The sequence below is a fragment of the Stylophora pistillata genome, chromosome 5 (genome assembly GCF_964205215.1).
Source record: "Stylophora pistillata chromosome 5, jaStyPist1.2, whole genome shotgun sequence".
Classification (NCBI taxonomy): Eukaryota; Metazoa; Cnidaria; class Anthozoa; order Scleractinia; family Pocilloporidae; genus Stylophora; species Stylophora pistillata.
In genome coordinates, this window is record NC_142523.1 from 1,655,001 (window position 1) to 1,673,889 (window position 18,889).

At 37.5% G+C, this 18,889-nt stretch overlaps 1 protein-coding gene and 1 pseudogene across 4 annotated transcripts in view; both read left to right on the forward strand.

The window, feature by feature from the left end:
* LOC111343536 (retrovirus-related Pol polyprotein from transposon opus) overlaps positions 1–13,239 on the forward strand; it is a 34,471-nt gene extending 21,232 nt beyond the window's left edge. For 3 of the 4 annotated variants that reach the window (XM_088762178.1, XM_088762179.1, XM_088762180.1), the window contains 11 exons: positions 264–348; positions 1,988–2,025; positions 4,240–4,378; positions 5,149–5,388; positions 8,053–8,284; positions 9,897–9,988; positions 10,268–10,447; positions 10,661–10,834; positions 11,482–11,534; positions 11,827–11,962; positions 13,226–13,239. In XM_088762178.1, the coding sequence (XP_088618304.1) occupies positions 264–348; positions 1,988–2,025; positions 4,240–4,378; positions 5,149–5,388; positions 8,053–8,284; positions 9,897–9,988; positions 10,268–10,447; positions 10,661–10,710 (1,056 nt within the window). In that variant the 3' untranslated portion in view covers positions 10,711–10,834; positions 11,482–11,534; positions 11,827–11,962; positions 13,226–13,239. Of the gene's footprint in view, positions 1–263; positions 349–1,987; positions 2,026–4,239; positions 4,379–5,148; positions 5,389–8,052; positions 8,285–9,896; positions 9,989–10,267; positions 10,448–10,660; positions 10,835–11,481; positions 11,535–11,826; positions 11,963–13,225 lie in introns of those variants that run through there. The other variant, XM_088762177.1, reaches the window with a different exon arrangement.
* Positions 1–18,889, forward strand: part of LOC148729783 (uncharacterized) — a 142,417-nt pseudogene that overhangs the window by 84,482 nt on the left and 39,046 nt on the right.

Here is an 18,889-nt window from a genome sequence, read left to right on the forward strand (position 1 = left end):
TCTTGAAGGGTGTACTTGCATTAATTAACAATGTTACATTAATGGCTAATTGTATAAATTAACCGTAACTCTTACAAGCAATCAGTTTTGTTAGGAAGAAATGTCATATTGGACATAATATGAGCAGCAAAGGCTGAGGTTAGGATGCAACTGATGTGTAAATTCCTTGATTACATTCAGAAAAATTGCTCTCATTACTGATTAAACTTAGAGGCCAGCTAAACATGAGCAAATACTTAAGCATAAAATTTTCCTCTTAACAGATTTTTGGTGCGTCTGAGGATTTTGACTCTGCTTTGGAGGAGGGTAGTGAGGCGTGGTTTGACTTCTTAACCCAATCGTCTGGAGGTTAGGGCTGGATCGAGGATTCAAAACAATATTTTTAATTGAATAGTGTTACGTGCACGAATGACCAACAAATGTCCGCTAACAAAGCATATATGAAAATAGACTCCCGAGTACGATATATGGCACGTAACAAAAATGTAACAACAAGCAGTTACCCATTTTAACTATTTAATTAGTTTTACACTGTTTAATCTACTTAGGTTAGAGATTAAGTTAAGCAGTTCATAAAGCAGGCTTACAATCCTTCATGCCGTGTAAGTGTTCGTCGTCTTGATCAACTTCCAATTCCAACATCCGCCGACTGAAGACCACAGCGCTTGGCTTTCTTGATTCATAACTTTCTTTCCGTGTACACAAATTCTTCCGGAGGACTTCATAGTGAACCCTGTATTCTTTATCTTCATCCCCTCTCGACTATCGTCTTTTCCATCTCTTTCTTCTCTCCGGACATCGCAAGGTCAAAAGGTCATAGCCTCGTCATATCATAAAAGTTCAGTCAGCAAGCCACGAGGGTAAGCCCTCGGGCAAATTCTTTTGTACTTCTCACAAGCCAGCTTTTATACATTTACTTTAGTTATCTAGAATGTTCTATTACTATTTATAGCGTATTACAAGTTGTACTATTTTTGGAAACTGCTGAGTCACATGAAAGAAGTTTCTGGAATATTACAGATTGTAGATAATTCTAGAAAAGTCTGGGATTGCGTGACAGATTCAGTAAAAATAATTCGATCCTCGTAACAATAGAAAAAAATATGATCTTAGTTGGAGCTGTATAATTGTTAGTAGTTATGAGTAATTGAATAGAAAGATTAAATGCCATCTTCCCCTCTCACTTCAGTCTCCCTAAAGAAAATTATTTGAATACTGAAGTGGCTGTTCCATAATACTAAAAAAAGTTAGGTTTCTCGACAGTTTGTGCTTTTAAGGTACGGGGGGGGGGGGGGTAATACTACTTTGTTTATTTAGTAAATTAACTTCTTCAGGCGGCTGTTATGTGGTTGGCTGATAGTATTCACTATTACTGGACTGTACTAGGCCAACTGTTTTTCTTTCATAGAAAGTAATAAGCTAAAAAATGTTGTGAAACTCTTGAGTTCGGTTTTTTTTACGCTGGCTTTGTTTCTTGTCGACGAAAATAATCGGAGAACAAATATTGATTTAGAATCGCGCGAAAATTTAATGTATGGGTTATAAAAGTGTATATGCTATAATTTTCTCCATCTAATAGCGAAGGCTGTACTGGCAATATTCCTATGTACGGCCCGATCAAGAGTTACCCAAGGTTGTTAGGTAGTTTCTCATACGGCACTTGGCCATGTTTGTTGATATTTTCATTAAAACGAAACCCCACTCACTTTAATCTAATGGGTTCTGCTGTAATAATTGGTCCCATGCCTCTAGCATCTAAGACAGAACAGGCTACCGAGTGTAAAGTTTTGAAATTTACAAAAGGTGTTTGTAGATCTGACTGCATGTTTTTCTTAAGTAAAATTTCTGACTGTCTTTTTTCTGTGAAAGTCGAAACGAAGAGATCTAGACATGATGCCAGTTTTTACTTTATTCATTACTACAACTAACTATGCAGATGGTAAGCAAATTGTTGTGGAGATTTACTTTTCTATTTTAATTGTTGTAGTGGTCGATGAAATCATTCCGTCACAAGGACCCACAGAGGTAAGCACAATAATTTTTTACTACTGCCTTTCTTTTAGGAAGTTGTAAGTACTATGCTATGATGCTGTAAAAGTTACTAAGTCTTCCCCCAAGCTCCTCGTGGTTTTCAAAATTGAAGACTTTCATGAGAGCCGCGTAACCTCTCTCATGACTTGTGGCGACTCATGTAATTTAGTCCTGTTCCAACTCTGGCGATCGTTTGACGAGTCTTATTGGGTTTCTTCGGATTTGTCATTGGTTTTCTCGAGATTTGTGCGATGTTTGTTCAGGGTCTCGCCTCTGAATTTCGACTTCTCATCGATTTGAGCGCAAAAGCTACCTCGTGAAATCGTCTTCTTACATCATGTGCGTTGTACTCTGCCAGTTGGGTACATTACTTGGTAGGTTTAAAATCTCTTTTTTGCCATGTTGTCACACAGTGGAGTGGGTTTTCCATTCCGTCGAGTATACAGAGTGTAAAAGCGGATAGGGTTTATTCAAACAGATGTTTAACGTTCGTATCTGTTTACATTCAATGTGCATTAAGGTGGCTCGTACCAGTTTTCTCGCGCGGGGAACAGGTCACTCTTGCGTGACGCGCGCGAGAGAAACGTGCGAAAGAAGCGCGAGATCAAAAGATGAAAATTCAAAACAAAGATGGCGGCACGTGGAATTTTTTCTACTTTTGTGAGAAGTTTACCTAAGAGCTTGTATTTGATGTGTTGAGCGGCTACTGTGAATGCAGGAGATAGAAATTAAGATAACGAAGACGATTTTCGGAGAAGTAAAGGTTGCTTCACTTCACATTTAAAAGAAACATTCAACCGATATGAAATCTTGCGACGGCGAAAAAAGAAGAACTCAAGTGAAGGATAATCTACCTGAAATGGAAGAAGACTTTGAAACTTCAAGGAAAATAATATGATATAGCCAGAAGTCGTGTGTAGGATTTTTAAGATGAGCCCGGGAGGCTGTCTTTCACAGCTGTTTAATGATTTTCTTAGCAGTAAACGTCTGTGAACATCGTAGGTGCTCGCGCGAGCACACGCAATTGTCAGCGGTAGCTAAAACAGATCATGAGCAAATGTTGATCTTATAGAATCCAGATTTTTAAATGCGCGAGAACGCGCGTGGAAATTGCTAAACTCACGAAAGCTATTGCATGAAAACAAGTCCGGTGACCCCTACTTTTTATTGTTCCAATATGATAATAACGTCGAAAGGAATCATCAGAAAAAAAACTAGAAAATTCTACGGAAGGAAATTTGTGATGTGTAAAAATTGCCCTTTTTGTAGATTTTCTGAAATTCCGCTCCGTATAATTTTTTAAAAATCTTTGGGCGTTTTCCTTTTTAAGTGCCAAAAGCAATCACTGAAAAAAATCAGAGGGTCACCGGGTTAGTTTTCGAGTTATTTAAGCCACAAGCTAAAAAATGCGTCTGAATGAGCCTATGAAAGCGTTACCATGGAAACTTCTAGTGACGAAATGACACTTATTTTTGGATAACCAATGATTATGTAATTCAACCCCGTAAAAGTTTTCAACTGGCCTTGGTCAGTCTTTCTGTTGTATTCTTTCAAAGTTACAAACTATCAAAAAGATGAAAACTGGAACGAGCCACCTTAAATACCTCAGGTATTCTGGTTAGAATCGCACCATTGAACAAAATCTCGCATTCTGATTGGTTAATGAAGCGAAGTGTTTAGCGTGGAATTGTGAGTTGAAAACGAGGATAAGTGATATTGTTTCACATCTTGGATTGCATAACAATTCCACGTAATGCTGTTTTCTTATTTCTTTTTTTTCTTATTTTTATTCAATCATGCGATTTAAGGAAAATCTACTACTTGACTCGCTTTGAGCTTAGAGTTTTGCCTACAATAGCATATTTAATTTGGTTAAAATGTAGACTTATTTGTTGCCGGTTTTCTTGTATATGTTGTGCTATTCAACCTGGTGTGAATTTTCTGGTCGAGTTAAGGCAATAATCGGCAATTAATCATATTTAAAGCTTAGGTTAATAGTGGTGGATGTTAACCGAACCACGAATAAGCGGCATGTTTGATAGCCACCAGTTCACAGGCCTCCTGTCCTCTTTCGTGTCTTGACCTCCGGTAAACCTACTTCCGGTCATTAGGTGTTACGAATAGAACTGTGCCCTATCATGGGCAACGGAATCTGTTTGTGTATTGGACATGAATGTTCAAGGATTGCTTTCTTTTGAATACTGACAGAAAAATATACGCTTCTGCATCATTTTGGCCGAAAAATTGCATAGAAAATACGAGACATCGAACCTCCAGGCCAAATTCGAAGGCATTGGTACTGTACCTTTACAAAAAAGAGATGAAAAAACCCTGACTGGAAGTATCAGTAAGTAAATACTATTTGTTGATTGACATGTAGCGTTATGGAGTGAAGTGCTACTACATTTATGATGAATGTAAAATAGGTAAAACCCCGCTAGCTCGAACCCAGTTAACTTGGACTCCCTGCTAAGTTGAACAACATATGACTGATTTCCTCTGGATTTGACCCCTTCTTCCCATTCATTTACAATCAACCAACTTGAACTCGTTTAACTCAAACTTCACTTTAACTCTAATGTTACTTCCTTGTGCTCATATTCCCCTAATAACTCGAACTTTAAATGATACCGTCGCTGCATAAACGTCAAAATGTGACAACATAGCTGATTGATACGTCCCTGTCTTCAATCGCATATTGATACGGACATGATAACATTTATGTAAACGTAATACATTTAGCTAAGTTCCCAAACTTAACGTTTTTGTGAAAATAATTTGATTTACGGAAAGTATGTTGATTGGGCGAGAATGGACAAAAACATGATTCCTTATTAATTGTTAATAGGATAATTGAAATGCAGTACCAATCCCGATCACTCGATCCCAAACTGAAGTTCTGCGGTACCGGCTGTAAATGCTAAGCAGTGCAGGCCTTTATATCTGTAGAATAGAGGAGAAAGAAGTTTCTCACCCCTAACTTTAACAATCAACATTACGAAACAATAGTTGAACGGCGAAATATCACAAACTGTAGTATATTTTTATTCTTATTGATAATTAATCTACTCATGATATTAAATCTACTAAGACTAGGTCGCATGTCATTTTTGTCAGATTCTTGCTTGGCCGGCAAAGTGAAGGTATATCTGGAGTTTGAAGGTTCAAATGAAAGATCAATTGGTTCTACCGACTTTGAATTCATTAAGAACAATGATCAAGTCATACTTGAAAAGTTATCCAAAGTAGAGATGGGCCAGGATGAACTTTTCAAAACGTTTGGAACTTTAGCTGGAGCTTTTTCATCGAGAAGCAGAGGTGTTCAACAGGCCACCCCTCGTGGTGCAGGAGGAACAGGTATTGGTGTGTTAAATTACAAGGGATCATGCACAACTCGAATTTTGTAATTTTTAATGACATGGCTCCAATTGAAATTTTTGTCATCGGTAATGGTTACCCTAGTCTTTGAATAGGTGGTATATCCACCAATAGGTGGTACATCCACCAAGGTCTAGGATGGCAAGAAAGAGATGGTTCTGGAAAAGTTATGGTATCGTGATAGTCATAAATCGTCCTTCACGAAGGGATGGATTGTGTTTAGAAAAGACCCACTGCTCCACCACAAAGGCCGACAGGCTATCTTAACCCCCTACTTTATCACTTCAGTGACCTTCTTGATTCATTATTCATAAAATGCAAAGGGAACCCGCTCATACAGTGTATGAAAGCATAATTCGGGAACCCCTATGATGATATTTGGCCAACCGGAATTATTTATATTTTATTGGTTCGGAACAAATTTATCTTAGAATCGCATCATTGAATAAAATCTCGCAGTCTGATTGGTTAACGGAGCCAGGTATTTAACGTGGAATTTCGAGTTGAAAACGAGGCTAAATGAAATTGTTTCGTATCTACGTCACTAAGCACAACAACTATCGTCAAATTGTTACAAAGTTTGGTTTAAAATGTTTTCAAAACCATTGTCACCTTCAAAAGAGCAAAAACAAACAAAGCGTTTTCAAAGTGAGCCGGAGGTTCTTCCTTGTTTTGAACTGAACTTCAAATTCTTGGAGAGGCATGTAAAACCTCTTTCGCTCGCTACACTGCCCGAAAGCGAGAAAATCCTGTGAACACGGCCCAGCGACGGTCTACGCACTAAAGCTTTGCGAGAAATTTATGCCAACAGCCTTGCACTTCCATCAGTAGTTGGCAATAACACAACATCAATGAATAACGGCATTGATGATCTAGCAGTAAGAGTTCCAGGTGGATTGTTCACCAATGTATCGTTCAACAACTCTCCAATGAATATCTCCATCAACTTTCAGTCGAATGCTCATCCCAGCGATTCAGCTAATGACAGTCGCCTGTAGTGAATTTCTACAAATAAAAAGATTAAAGTTTTTGGACTTTTCATGAAACACCTCTTTGTTTTCAAGGGAATAAAGAATCGATCAATACACGTATTTGCACTTCAAGGCACTTGCCTTGTATCAATTGCGATGCTATTGCACCTGAAATCAGTGCTTTCGCTTGCAAACTTCATTTCTCTCAGTTTGCCACCAAAGCCGGGTAAAAGGTGTAAATTATTTTCCTTCTCGAGCAAATTATTTGGAATTTTGAAAAAATATGTTAACGATAAACGGCTTGTAAATCCAGTGAAATACCACCATTATCCCTAAATAGTGTGAAGCTTGTTTAAAAAGTTCCAAAATTAATGTAAAATCAAGCACGAGGTACAAATAAAATTGTCGAAGGTTCAAACGTGAACGAATAACCTTGCTTTCTATTCGCTAACATAATGACACTTCTGACAGTTGGCTTTAAAATGGCTTTCTAGAGCGCGCGCTCGGGATAAAAACGAACAATAATATTGCTGATTTAATTTCTTGTTTTCTTATTTTCATTCACGTATGCGATTCAAGGAAAATTGATTACCTAACTCGTGAATTCCGCGTTAAATTGCACGCGAAAACCGCCTGGTTAGCTCAATTGGGAGAGCGCCGGACTGCTGTGCGGGAGGTCGAGAGTTCAATACCGGCCGGACCAACACTCAGGGTCTTAAACTTAATTGAGAAGAATATGCTTCCTTTCTTTAACATCAAGAAATGGTTAGATATTCTAGTCTTCTCGGATAGGGACGAATAAATGGAGGTCCCGTCTCCTGTAGGGTTGGGGTAGGAGACGTTAATTTCCCATGCACGAGATTACTGTGTGATGGATGTCCTCCCTGGGTTGGGTTGGGTGGGTAGGTGAAATCGCTACGGACTAAACACGGCGGCCAGAGGCGGCTGTCTGATTTCAACCTTTAAATTGTAACTAAACACATATGTTGTTTAGAGAAATAGAGACCTTGACCTTGATATCGCACTCATCGCTTCGCGATTCGTGCGAAATTCGAAATTCGAAATTCGAAATTCGAAGTTCCCTCGTAGGGTAATCAATTTTCCTATAGAACCATAGGAAAAAAAAAGTGAGGATAGTTTTTAAACTTGGCTAAACGGACCTTCTCTGTCTGGAGAAATCTTTTCAATTACATACTGTATGTGGGGAGACAAAAAGTTAGGGGTTACTTCTTTACAACATTGAATTTTTGTCTCATGGAATTTATTGATAGCTTGGTCTCCTCATATTAAATAGAAGTGTATCCCAAAGCCCCTTAGCAACATTTTGAGATTTACCGAACTACTCAACGTAACGTTATACATTTTTCACAAGAGCTCTCTAGTGTGAATGCGTTGTGAGGTAAGAGTGATTTCAAGTAGAACGTCAAAAGGGATAACACTGGTTTCCCTCTAATTTTCGCTTTAATTGATTTAGAGAACTCCCGCTTCTCTCTCAACTAATTAAGAGCAAATCTAATTGCTTTGGGTTCTCCTCGGCTTCTAGAGATGTTTTCTTCCACTCTGATTAGCTTTTGTATTTACACTGGTTTTGGTGTTTCGTCACTCATTTGAAAAGTTCTAATTAATCTACATTTGGTCTTGTAACCTTACATTGCTATGGTTATTTCACTAGGATCGTCAAATGTGAATAAAAGGGACGATGCCATACTCGAAAAAATTCTTACATTACTTGTGTACAAAGCTGCTGAGATAGATGGCCGCGAATTTCTCGAAATGGTCTTCAGCACCTCAGCTGGAAGATTAGTATTCAATCACTACAGAAACAGTTCTACATCACCAGGAGACGTTGCCAGAGCGAATGGACATACCATCTTGGGAGATTTCCTTGAGGATGTGAATGAAAGGTAAAACATTTTTACTTCTTTGTTGGATTATCTAAAGCCTTGTTGCCACTGGAAAAGTAATGCTCAGATTATATATTGTTAGAGAAGTCACTGATTTACAGAAAATAAGATAAACTTGGACAAATGTGTGACCTTTATAATGGACTCCATAACGAGAGATTAAGGCCTTTGTGTTTCCGTGTTCTCGTGTTCTTGTTCAATATACGTTATTCATTCACTGTTTCTTCCTTCCTCCATACAGTATACCCGTACATCAATCATACTTGTAATTTGTTCAAGGGTTTTTTATTAAATTTTAATTTACATACAACAGTACAGCGCTAACACCACATAAAATACTCGCAGTAATTACGAAACCAACTATGCTCACGTTACTTACAATGCTATCCTTGTTTCCATTAATAGTTATCGATACTCACGCACGTTAAAGACTGCCAACAAAGATATATATGGTCGTAGTAGTAGCAAGTATGATAAATATTGTAAGAAATAGACATTTTTTTTGAGAGACATGTTTCGGCATGCTTATGCCATCTTCAATCAATGAGTAACAGAACGTGAGTAATTATATAACAGGCAAGTAGATGAATAAAATATATACAGTATGATGTAATAAAAAAGCGGGTACCAATTACAACGTGACGCCAAACATCAAAGGTGTGAACTAAAACGCTAGAAAAGTGTTATAATGCTGTAATTGTTTGTTAAGTTCAGGTTTGATCTTATTTATATAAAAAGCTTCTTTGAGTTTTAAATCAACTGAGTTGTTAGCAGAATCCGGAACACTAAAGCAAGAAAGGGAATATTTGTACTTACAAGAAGGAAATGTGTTGAAATGCTTAAAAATGTGCGAGTTTGTGGAACATTGATGACAATAATACACGTTACTTTAAACTCCCTTTTGTCGGCTATTATTGTAAAATAGCGAACCTCAAACTCCGACAACTCACTAAGCGCTTTTGTAAATCGGACCTAAGTATCAAACTAGTTTTCACTTCTTTTAAAATTAAAAACATGTACAGTGTTAAAGATCGTACTCCTGATGCTCTAAAATCCATTGTAGTTTATCAATTTTCTTGTGCGGGATGTAATTCTCGTTATATTGGCGAAACTAGTCGCCACTTCTCTACGAGGATAAAGGAGCACACAGAAAACGATAAAAACTCGCATATTTTTAAGCATTTCAACACGTCTCCTGGTAAGAACAAATAATCCCTTTCTTGTTTTAGTATTCTGGATTCTGCTAACAACTCGATTGATTTAAAACTCAAAGAAGCTTTTTATATAAATAAGATCAAACCTGAACTTAACAAACAATTACAGCATTGTAACACTTTTCTAGCGTTGTAGTTCACACCTTTGATGTTTGGCGTCACGTCGTAATTAGTACCCGCTTTTGTATTACATCATACTGTAAATATTTTATTCATCTACTTGTCTGTTCTATAATTACTCACCTTCTGTTACTCACTGATCGAAGATGGCACAAGCATGCCGAAACATGTCTCTCAAAAAGTTTTCTATTTCTTACAAAGGTTTATTTGTTTTTAATTAGCTTACACTACAAATTATATGATAATGTGCACTTTACATCATTTTCTTTCTCATAAAGGCTATCAAAAGAAGTTTGCTATGAAGACAGCTATGAAACTGTTGATTGGTTAGGGCTTAAGCATGCCGTGGAGAAGAAAGTTTGTCCACCTAGTAAGTTGTCACTCTGATAGTAAGATACAGGTACGTAGCACAGCATATCGGGTCCAGTAGAAGTTCGTTGCAAACAGCGAGTACTGGCTACACCGACTATCAACAGCTCCTTTTTTAGCATCCTTTTAAAGGAAGGGTTTGGAGTACCTTTACTCGTTAATGTTCCTGGCCCGTCCCAAACCAGGAATTTTTTGAAGTTTTTTATTGGCCCGCTGGTTTAAGTGTAGCAAGAGGTGAGTTATATCAGACCATAATTGTGGTTTTATTTGTTCACACCAGGTACTGATGATGCCCAATCGGTAGATTCTCCAGGTGGTGACATGAACCAGAGTGGCTACGAAGCAGACGATGAAGTATCACCGTTACCATCACCCGCAGACGCTGATGCGATTGGTAGCGAAATGGATGATTCACAGCATGAATCATCCATTCATGCTGATTCAGGGCAAATCACATTAGGTAATTGTGGACTTTTTTCTCTCAGAAATAATTGCTCTGCCAATTCTACTCCCATATTATTTTTGTGCTATCACTCAGGCTTTTAGAATCATTTCAACAGAGCTGCTGTCCATTTTGATTTACTTTTCATAGTTATACGTCTAAAATTCAATTTTAAAAGCCGTGCAATATCTTTTGACGTTTCTAGCTTACCATGTTGTTCTATATCACTAGATAAGAATGATACTCTTGATTCAATCGCGACCGAAGCTGAAAGGCAATGACATCAGATAGGAAACAATCAACAAGCGGGGACTGGGTCTTCATTTACAAACAGAGATGATTCTGAGGAGGAAATAGAACCCTCGCCTCATGGTACAGATAATGTGGAGAAAAACTCAGCTCAAGGTAAACTAGATCGAGCATTATCTTTGATTATTTATCGATTGAGAAAAAACGTGCCCGTACGTTTTTAAGGCAACGAAGCTTAGACCTGTTTATAAGGCGTAGTACACATTGATTATGGGTCAAATAAAAAAAATTGAGTGATGAATTTTCTTAATCTAAAGTTCAAAATCTTCCACTTGCTGACATACAAACTTTCTGCCGGAGTTTGTTTTCTAGAAGAACTGCTTTTGGTTTATTTGTTTAAAAATAGTTGATGATGATTTAGGTCCAGCACAAAGTTATTTGATAACGATTAAAGAGCACGGAATATTTGAAAAATAAATATGATGAAGGCTCCAGTACTAAATTGAATATTATTTTTTATGTTATTTATTTAATTTTTGTTCTGTAAATTCGGTTTGGATGGGGAAAGTATACCCGGCGATTCGCAACAGAATAACCCGCCGGTGCTCCGGCGGGTGCCAGGTATTTGGCGTTGTTTGGTGGTTGGTCTAGTTTAATGTATTTTGGTATGCCTTGGTGTAGTTCACCAAAACATACAGCTATGCATCGTAATCTGAACTTATTTTGTTTACAGCCTAGTCGATATTTGTGATAAATGTTAATCTTTACCTAAATTTCGTTGTAATTTTTTGTGCTATGTATAGAATCATCTGCGGGTGATTGTGCCGGATTGATACCTGATTGGGCATACACAGAGGTAATGTTAGACTTAAAGTGTTATTATTATCACTCCTATCATCGATTAGGATTATTATTTTGAAGTATATATCGGCGACAAAATAATCATCTATTGATGTCAGTGGATTAAGGGACAGGTCTCAAGGTGAGTAAAGTGACCAATGGGAGCGTGGGCTATTGGAGAAAACATTCCAGGTATGTAACAAAAATAAAAAGTCCATCAAAGCAAAAGTAGGTATACAAATATGTCACTACGATAGCTAAGTCTATTCATGTTCAACTATTTTCCTTTTAATTCATTTTACCATTAGGAAAAGAGAGAGCTTGAAATACTTTTCTTGGATCCACTGCCAGATGATGTCATATCATATAAGGCTGATTTTGAAGGCCTTGGAGTGGCCAACCTGATAAGAAAAAACTCTTACACATTGGTTGGTTATAATCCAAGTAAGTTACGTGTGCTTATTATTTCTCTTAGTAGGTACTTTGACTAGTGGGTTAGGATACGGCGTCCAACTTCTCATTACTTAATGCGTAGCAAACTTTGCCTATTGTTATGGTTTCATTAGTCTCCGGGATCTTTTCATCGGATGGTTTAAATAGCGCACGGTCAGTGTCAAGTTCAGGCGATATCTTATCGGTGGAGGAACTTTTGCCTAAGTGTGGTATCCTGAGGTATCAATGTAGCTCAAGAGATTTGTAGACGAAAATTGGGTTGGGGGAAGGGAGAGGTGACTGATTGCCACTAGTTAAAGGGTTACGCTGACTTTAACGTTAAGGTTGTTACAACTATTTACTTTCTCGTCTACTTTTGAGCAGTTCAGTTTATGGCCCGAACACTTCAGAACAAAAGAAAAACATACAAACGCGTTTCACATGCAGAAAATATCCTTTTCTCTTTTAAAAGTCAACGCTCGTAGCATCACTCGAGCAGCTTTTTCAGCGTTTGCTCACGTGTTTTCATTTGTCCATTTGCGGTAGCTGATGAACAAGACGAAAACTCTCCCAATTTCAGCTTTTAACTTTGACGACTCGTTCTTTTAAAGTTAAGTCGGCGAAATACTGCGATCAAAATATACCGTAGCGCGCGTGATGTGCGCGCAACCAAAAAGCTGCGATTTTATCACAGTTTTTGTGTTTGAAAAAATACCCGACAAAGATTAAAAAAAGGTGGCTTGGTAAGTAACTTATGAATACATCAGGCAGCGCTACATAACTTTCGAAAGTGTTTCATGCCAAGCAAACAGATACCTATGGCCGCGCTCAACGTCTCGTTCGTTGGTCTGGCGATGGTACTTCTGATTTAAATTTCGTAAACGTCTTCGTGGAATGGTGGATGTCAATGAGGCTAAAGCAAAGTTCAAGTTTTTTCTTGCAACGCGCGTCTCTATAATCTATGAGTTACATCATACGGATACATTCTGACGGTCAGAGAGGGTACAAAAAACCTTCAAGAATAAAATTATTTAGCAATGACATTTTAACACTAAACCTTAATTCGAATTTTGTGAGTAACTACCTAAGGTCGTTCTAGAAAAATGAGATATGATGGAAAATTGCGCAACACAGGATACATGTTTTCTATACATTTTCCAAGTCCCTCCCTTAATTTGAGGTCATGATTATTGATGCTGTTAATTTAGGTTTTGCATCTGATCCTTTGGAGTGACATGATCCATTGATATTTATTTGTTGTTTTAATTGTCACAGTCAGTCTAGTCCAACGTGAAGTAACAGTAAGAATACTAATACTTACTGAAAACAACGGATATATGGGCTTTGGAGAGTGTTTGAAGTTTACATACAAAGACCAGCGGAGTGAATTTTGGAATGAGTTTTTGCCAATTGTAAAAAACAGAGAAGCTGTCGGGAAAGACCTTTTGAAAAGGTTGCCGTGCGCATCAACTGAATCTGGTGATTTAAACGCTTTTCGTCCACCAGAAGTTGGTAAGTTAAACAATTTTTCGTTCGATACAATGAAATATATGAAGTTCATATATTTTGAACCGCGGTATTAGATACGTATGATACACGATCCTCGCAGTAGATAGCGCTATTTAAGCAATAGCGAAAATCAGACCTGAACTGCCGTGCATGGGGATTTATCTCTTTTGCGGACCATCCTTATGGCACCTTTCTTTTTATTCTTTTGTATTATTATCTATTAATGTAAGTAAGTAAGTAAGTAAGTAAGTTATATGTGTCATTAAATTGTAATAAATAATAAAAAAAAAAAATCAGGCCTGTACGGGATTCGAACCACTGACCTCTGCGATACTAGTGCAGCGCTCTACCAATTGAGCTAACAAGCCAACTGGGAGCAGGCCGTTAAGTTGATTCGTAATAAACCCGTGAAAGTGATAAATTAGATACAATGAAATATATGAAGTTCATATATTTTGAACTGTGGTATTAGATACGTATGATGCACGATCCTCGCAGTAGATAGCGCTATTTAAGCAATAGCGAAAATCAGACCCGAAAAAAAAAGAAAAAATCAGGCCTGTACGGGATTCGAACCACTGACCTCTGCGATACTAGTGCAGCGCTCTACCAATTGAGCTAACAAGCCAACTGGGAACAGGCCGTTAAGTCGATTCGTAATAAACCCGTGAAAGTCAAAATATATGAACTTCATATATTTCATTGTATCTAATTTATCACTTTCACGGGTTTATTACGAATCAACTTAACGGCCTGCTCTCAGTTGGCTTGTTAGCTCAATTGTTAGAGCACTGCACTAGTATCGCAGAGGTCAGTGGTTCGAATCCCGTACAGGCCTGATTTTTTTCAAGTCTGATTTTCGCAATTGCATAAATAGCGCTATCTACTGCGAGGATCGTTCATTATCTTCTTTCATCTTGCAAGGTTCAGTATTGATAATGAATGGATTTATATATATGGATTTTTTGAAGCATGGTACATTACTCTCTTGTAGATAGATGATTGTAACCCATAGGTACTTAGATAAACTTCATTTTCTCATTCATTTTAGGTACAAGTTCCTTGCCATTTTTCCGCTTTTTTACAACTGGGAATGTCCATTTTTTAAATTATACATTCTTAAAAGTTTCGACTGAAACTTTAGGACATTTTGTTGTAGTTTTATATTATTTGAGGTTATGATAAATTTTCGGCATCATGATATATGAAATAAAAAATCTATGCATTGTACCGTCCATGTCATGATTTCTTAAATGTTTATAATGTGTTACTCTCTGATTCACAGGTTATGTAAGTGGAGAAATTGATTGCAAATACAAGATCCTCTTTTGGATAATTATAATTTTGAACCTCTTCATCAGTGACGCAAGTTTTCTGGTAAGTAAGAAGATTTTAACGAGCATTCCCCTTTTTGTGACTGGCCGAAAGAAAACCTTGAATTTAAGAGAGTCATAGAGGGTCCTCTGTACAGCTTTTACCTGTGAATGCGAATTACACAATTTTAAATTATTGGCGCCCTCCTCTTTCAATTCGTGATCATTAATTGACCTTGCCCCCTCCCCTTCAATTGTGAGGGGAACGTAAATTTGGAGTAGCCTGTTTGTATTGTTGTGCGTGTTGTTTGAATTAATCGCATCCAAATGATAGACAAGGGGAGAACGTGTCTGCCTTAACTTGATTGGTTACAAAATTATAAGAGTCGTGCAGACAGTTTCCTGCTTTTTAACTTCCACTGGATATTTACATGAATTACCTAGTCATGACTGTCACATTCACTCTCGTGAAGGTGTAGTCTGATCGTCCGGGTGAGTGTAGTCCTGAGAAGGACTGTTGTCGGTGGTATTGACTAACGTTTCGACAACCTGACCGAAAAAGAACGACCTAACTTTGCCGACAGATCGAAACAGACCAATCACGATCGACTTAGGTCACTTGAGTCTTACAGCCAATAACATCACGGCAAAACCAACCGATCATTTCACACGAACTGGAATAAGAACATTCTACTGACAACAATCATTCACGTGACTCTGATGATGACTTCCGCACAGGTTGTCGAAACGTCAGTCACTACAACCGACAACAGTCCTTCTCAGGACTACACTCACCTGGACGATCAGACTACACCTTCACATGTTACCCCCGGGTTCAAGCCATTTACTGCATTACATTCACTCTCCTTGTCAACTCAACCTATGAAAAGATGATAACCTCCTTGTTTGTTAAATGGAGACAGGAAAGCCCACCCTCTTACAATTAAAAAGCCCCTTTAATTAACTAATAACTGGTCCCCAAATTCAGCTCTATGAAGCAAGACTCAGGAACAAGACAGCTTTTCCACAGTTATGGCCAAGTGATAGTTACTGCAGTCGTACACTCTGCAGTATCCTAGTTCACTCCTCTGACATCTGCCAATATGGTTCTCATGAGGGCAGATCTCTTTGCATGCATTCGGTCTGTCATACTCGCCTTCACACTTTCCACTGAAACCAATCAGCTAGGCCTTACTTGCGTTATTGTTTAAGGTATTTTTCCTGACCTCACTCTTCTTACCGACTGTTGTCTAACTTTTTTGAGTCTTTGAATTTACCAGGACTGCTACAGCAAGAGCATGTTCCAAAGCAAGAAGAGAAAGTTAGTGGTGAGTAGAGTTCAAGGATTTAATTTAAGTAGATGCTTAAAGACTTGACCAACTTGTAAAATTTAGCCTAAATGTTCAGTTTCAGCTACGTAATTTTATTTCAACTTCATTGCCCTTAATAGTCCTTTTTCTTTTTGAACTATTTTTGCCCTTTTGGTGATTGCTCTTCAGCAAGAAATTATCGAGACGCACTGATGGACACTTCAGACAGTTAACAGTTAAATTAATATAAAAAGAGAAATGAGAAAAAGGCCAAAAAAAAAAAAAACAAACAAACAATTAGATGAGATGTCTACATGTGGCTTCATTTGCACTTAGTGAACAACTATTTACCGAGTTGCAGATAAATATCCAATATTTGTACGCACACTGAGGCGGACAATTGTTATTATTGTTTAAACCAGACAGAAACCCATACTTCCGTCAACATCAATATATAATTATCTATATTTTTCTTTACATATCCATGCATAGAGCTCTTAAGGAAAAATGAAACAACCTATGTACAGCATGTTCAACCATTTCTATATATTCTTTGATGTGAACTTCTGCTCCTTTGTTGAGGCCGTGAATGTTGAATGTAAACAGTTTGACAGTCCAATAAGCCTCCCCAATCGATCAGTATGATATATTGATAAAGTACATGTATTAATTATCATTTTGAAAACTTCTTGTAGGTTTCCATTCATTTCTCACGTAATGCTGTTACTAAGTGAGATCTTTATTGATTTTAAGTTTTAAATTTTTAGCTTGTATGTTTCACCGGGAGGAGACCGAAGGCCAAAACGTCATTTATACATATTTTCATTTTATTTACATAATAAGGTAACCTTTGCAAAAGAACAAAAACGATATTTTCCTATTACGTGAAATATACATGCATCATACATCACCTATTTTATAAGAAAAGGAAACGTACTTATATTTGATTTGAGTCTAATTTGTAAGTGCTTTTTACACAGGGATGGGACATTGTCAGGAGACATGGGATGATCTTAATTACATGGCAGAGGCTGCTTACATTTTAGTGATAAATAGCTTCATCTTCTCTAAAAGGTCGAACGTTGAACGTCCAGCGAAAGACGTCAACAATCTCCGTAGTTTCTCTGATGATTTCGACTTCTTGTAAATCATAAATCATTTAAATAATATCCCGGTTATTCGTCTCTCCCTCTTAGGAAAGGAACTTATACCGGTGCACGTCGTTAAAGACCTAGGCGTGACTTTTGACTCGAGCCTTACTTTTCACGAGCATATTGTTAAAACAGTTTCCTCCTGCTTCTCAAGTTTAGCTCAAATTAGTCGTGTTTGACAGGTCGACCTTATTGATAATAATTAACACTTTACTGTTTGGTAAGTTATTTTATTGTTCCTCCGTCTGGTCCAATGCAGCGGACACTAACCTTCTCAAGCTACAAGCGGTCCAGAATTTTGCAGCCCGGATTATCTGTGGTCTCAGAAAATTTGACCACGTGACTCCGCTTCTGAGAGAACTGCACTGGCTACCTATTAAATCTCAGCTATATCTCCGTGACGCCGTACTTGCTTTTAAATGTTTGACCGGCTCCGCTCCCACTTATCTCTCCTTGAAGTTTCTAACACGTGGTGAGATAAGTGGTCGTACGACCAGAAGCTCCCAACTTCTGCATATACCCCTATATAGAACTAAATCTGGACAAAGGACTTTCTTTTATCGTACAGTAAGTCTATGGAACAGTTTAGATAACACCCTCAAACTCTGTAATTATTCTCGTGATTTTAAGCGTAAACTTAGAGCCAAATTACTTGCTGCTTTCCTTTCTCGTCGCTCTTAGTCGTAACTTTGGCGAACATTTAGTAACATTTTAGCTTCCTTAGTTTTTCTATTATACATTTTAGTATTGTAATTTTGTAATTTTTAGCTCATTGTCACCGAAAAACCCTCTTTAGGGAGTGTCAATAAAGTTTGTATTGTAGAGTATCATAGCCATCAAAGAAGCCAATTTTTTTTCTCCGCACGAGATGAAGTAATGGAATAGTTGGAAATCCTAATTGTAGAGGGTTTATAAAAAACGTTTCAATAATGTATTGTACAGCGTTAAAAAAAAAGTGAAGATCCATCATACACAGTTATATCATGTTTTGTGAAGATAAATCAATGCTGTTCTTCACTAAATACGAATTAGCCTGACTTCAACACTTGGCGCAAATAAATTGTTTAAAAAATATGTACTACAATTTTCTCCTACACGTTTTTAGGCATGTAGTCTTTTTCATTGCCCTTTAAAAGGATAATTTTTCTTTTATCATGTTTTCTTGGCCTGAAGAAATGCACTGTTTATGGGAAAATTTAGTGATTTTTCCGTGTGGCTTTTTAAGCATATTTATTCGTTGTTTTCGTTATTGTAGCGTTCTCAATTCATGCGTTTCTTTTGTTTTAATGATTAAAAAAATATATGTAGGAAATTCATTGTAGTTTTTGGGAATAAATTTTGCATTGTTACTTGAGTGTCTTACTTTGCCTTCATTGTGCAGCTGCCTATCGGTACTTTTCTTGTTCAATTCTAGTGAAATTTTAGGTAAATAAAAGTGTTAATGGTCTTTCCGGAAGAATTTAAAGATTAAACGAGACTTACCGTAAGTTAAAGTTTGATGAGCCGATTCATAGTCGGGAACAGAGGGCGCGAGCAAGCCAGATCAGTATTCAACAATGAATGAGCACAGGTAAAGAATAGGATGGGGACAAGTAAAATATATTTAAATTTGTCCTGTATGAAAATACATATGTGGGTGGGCACGTGACTCCTGTT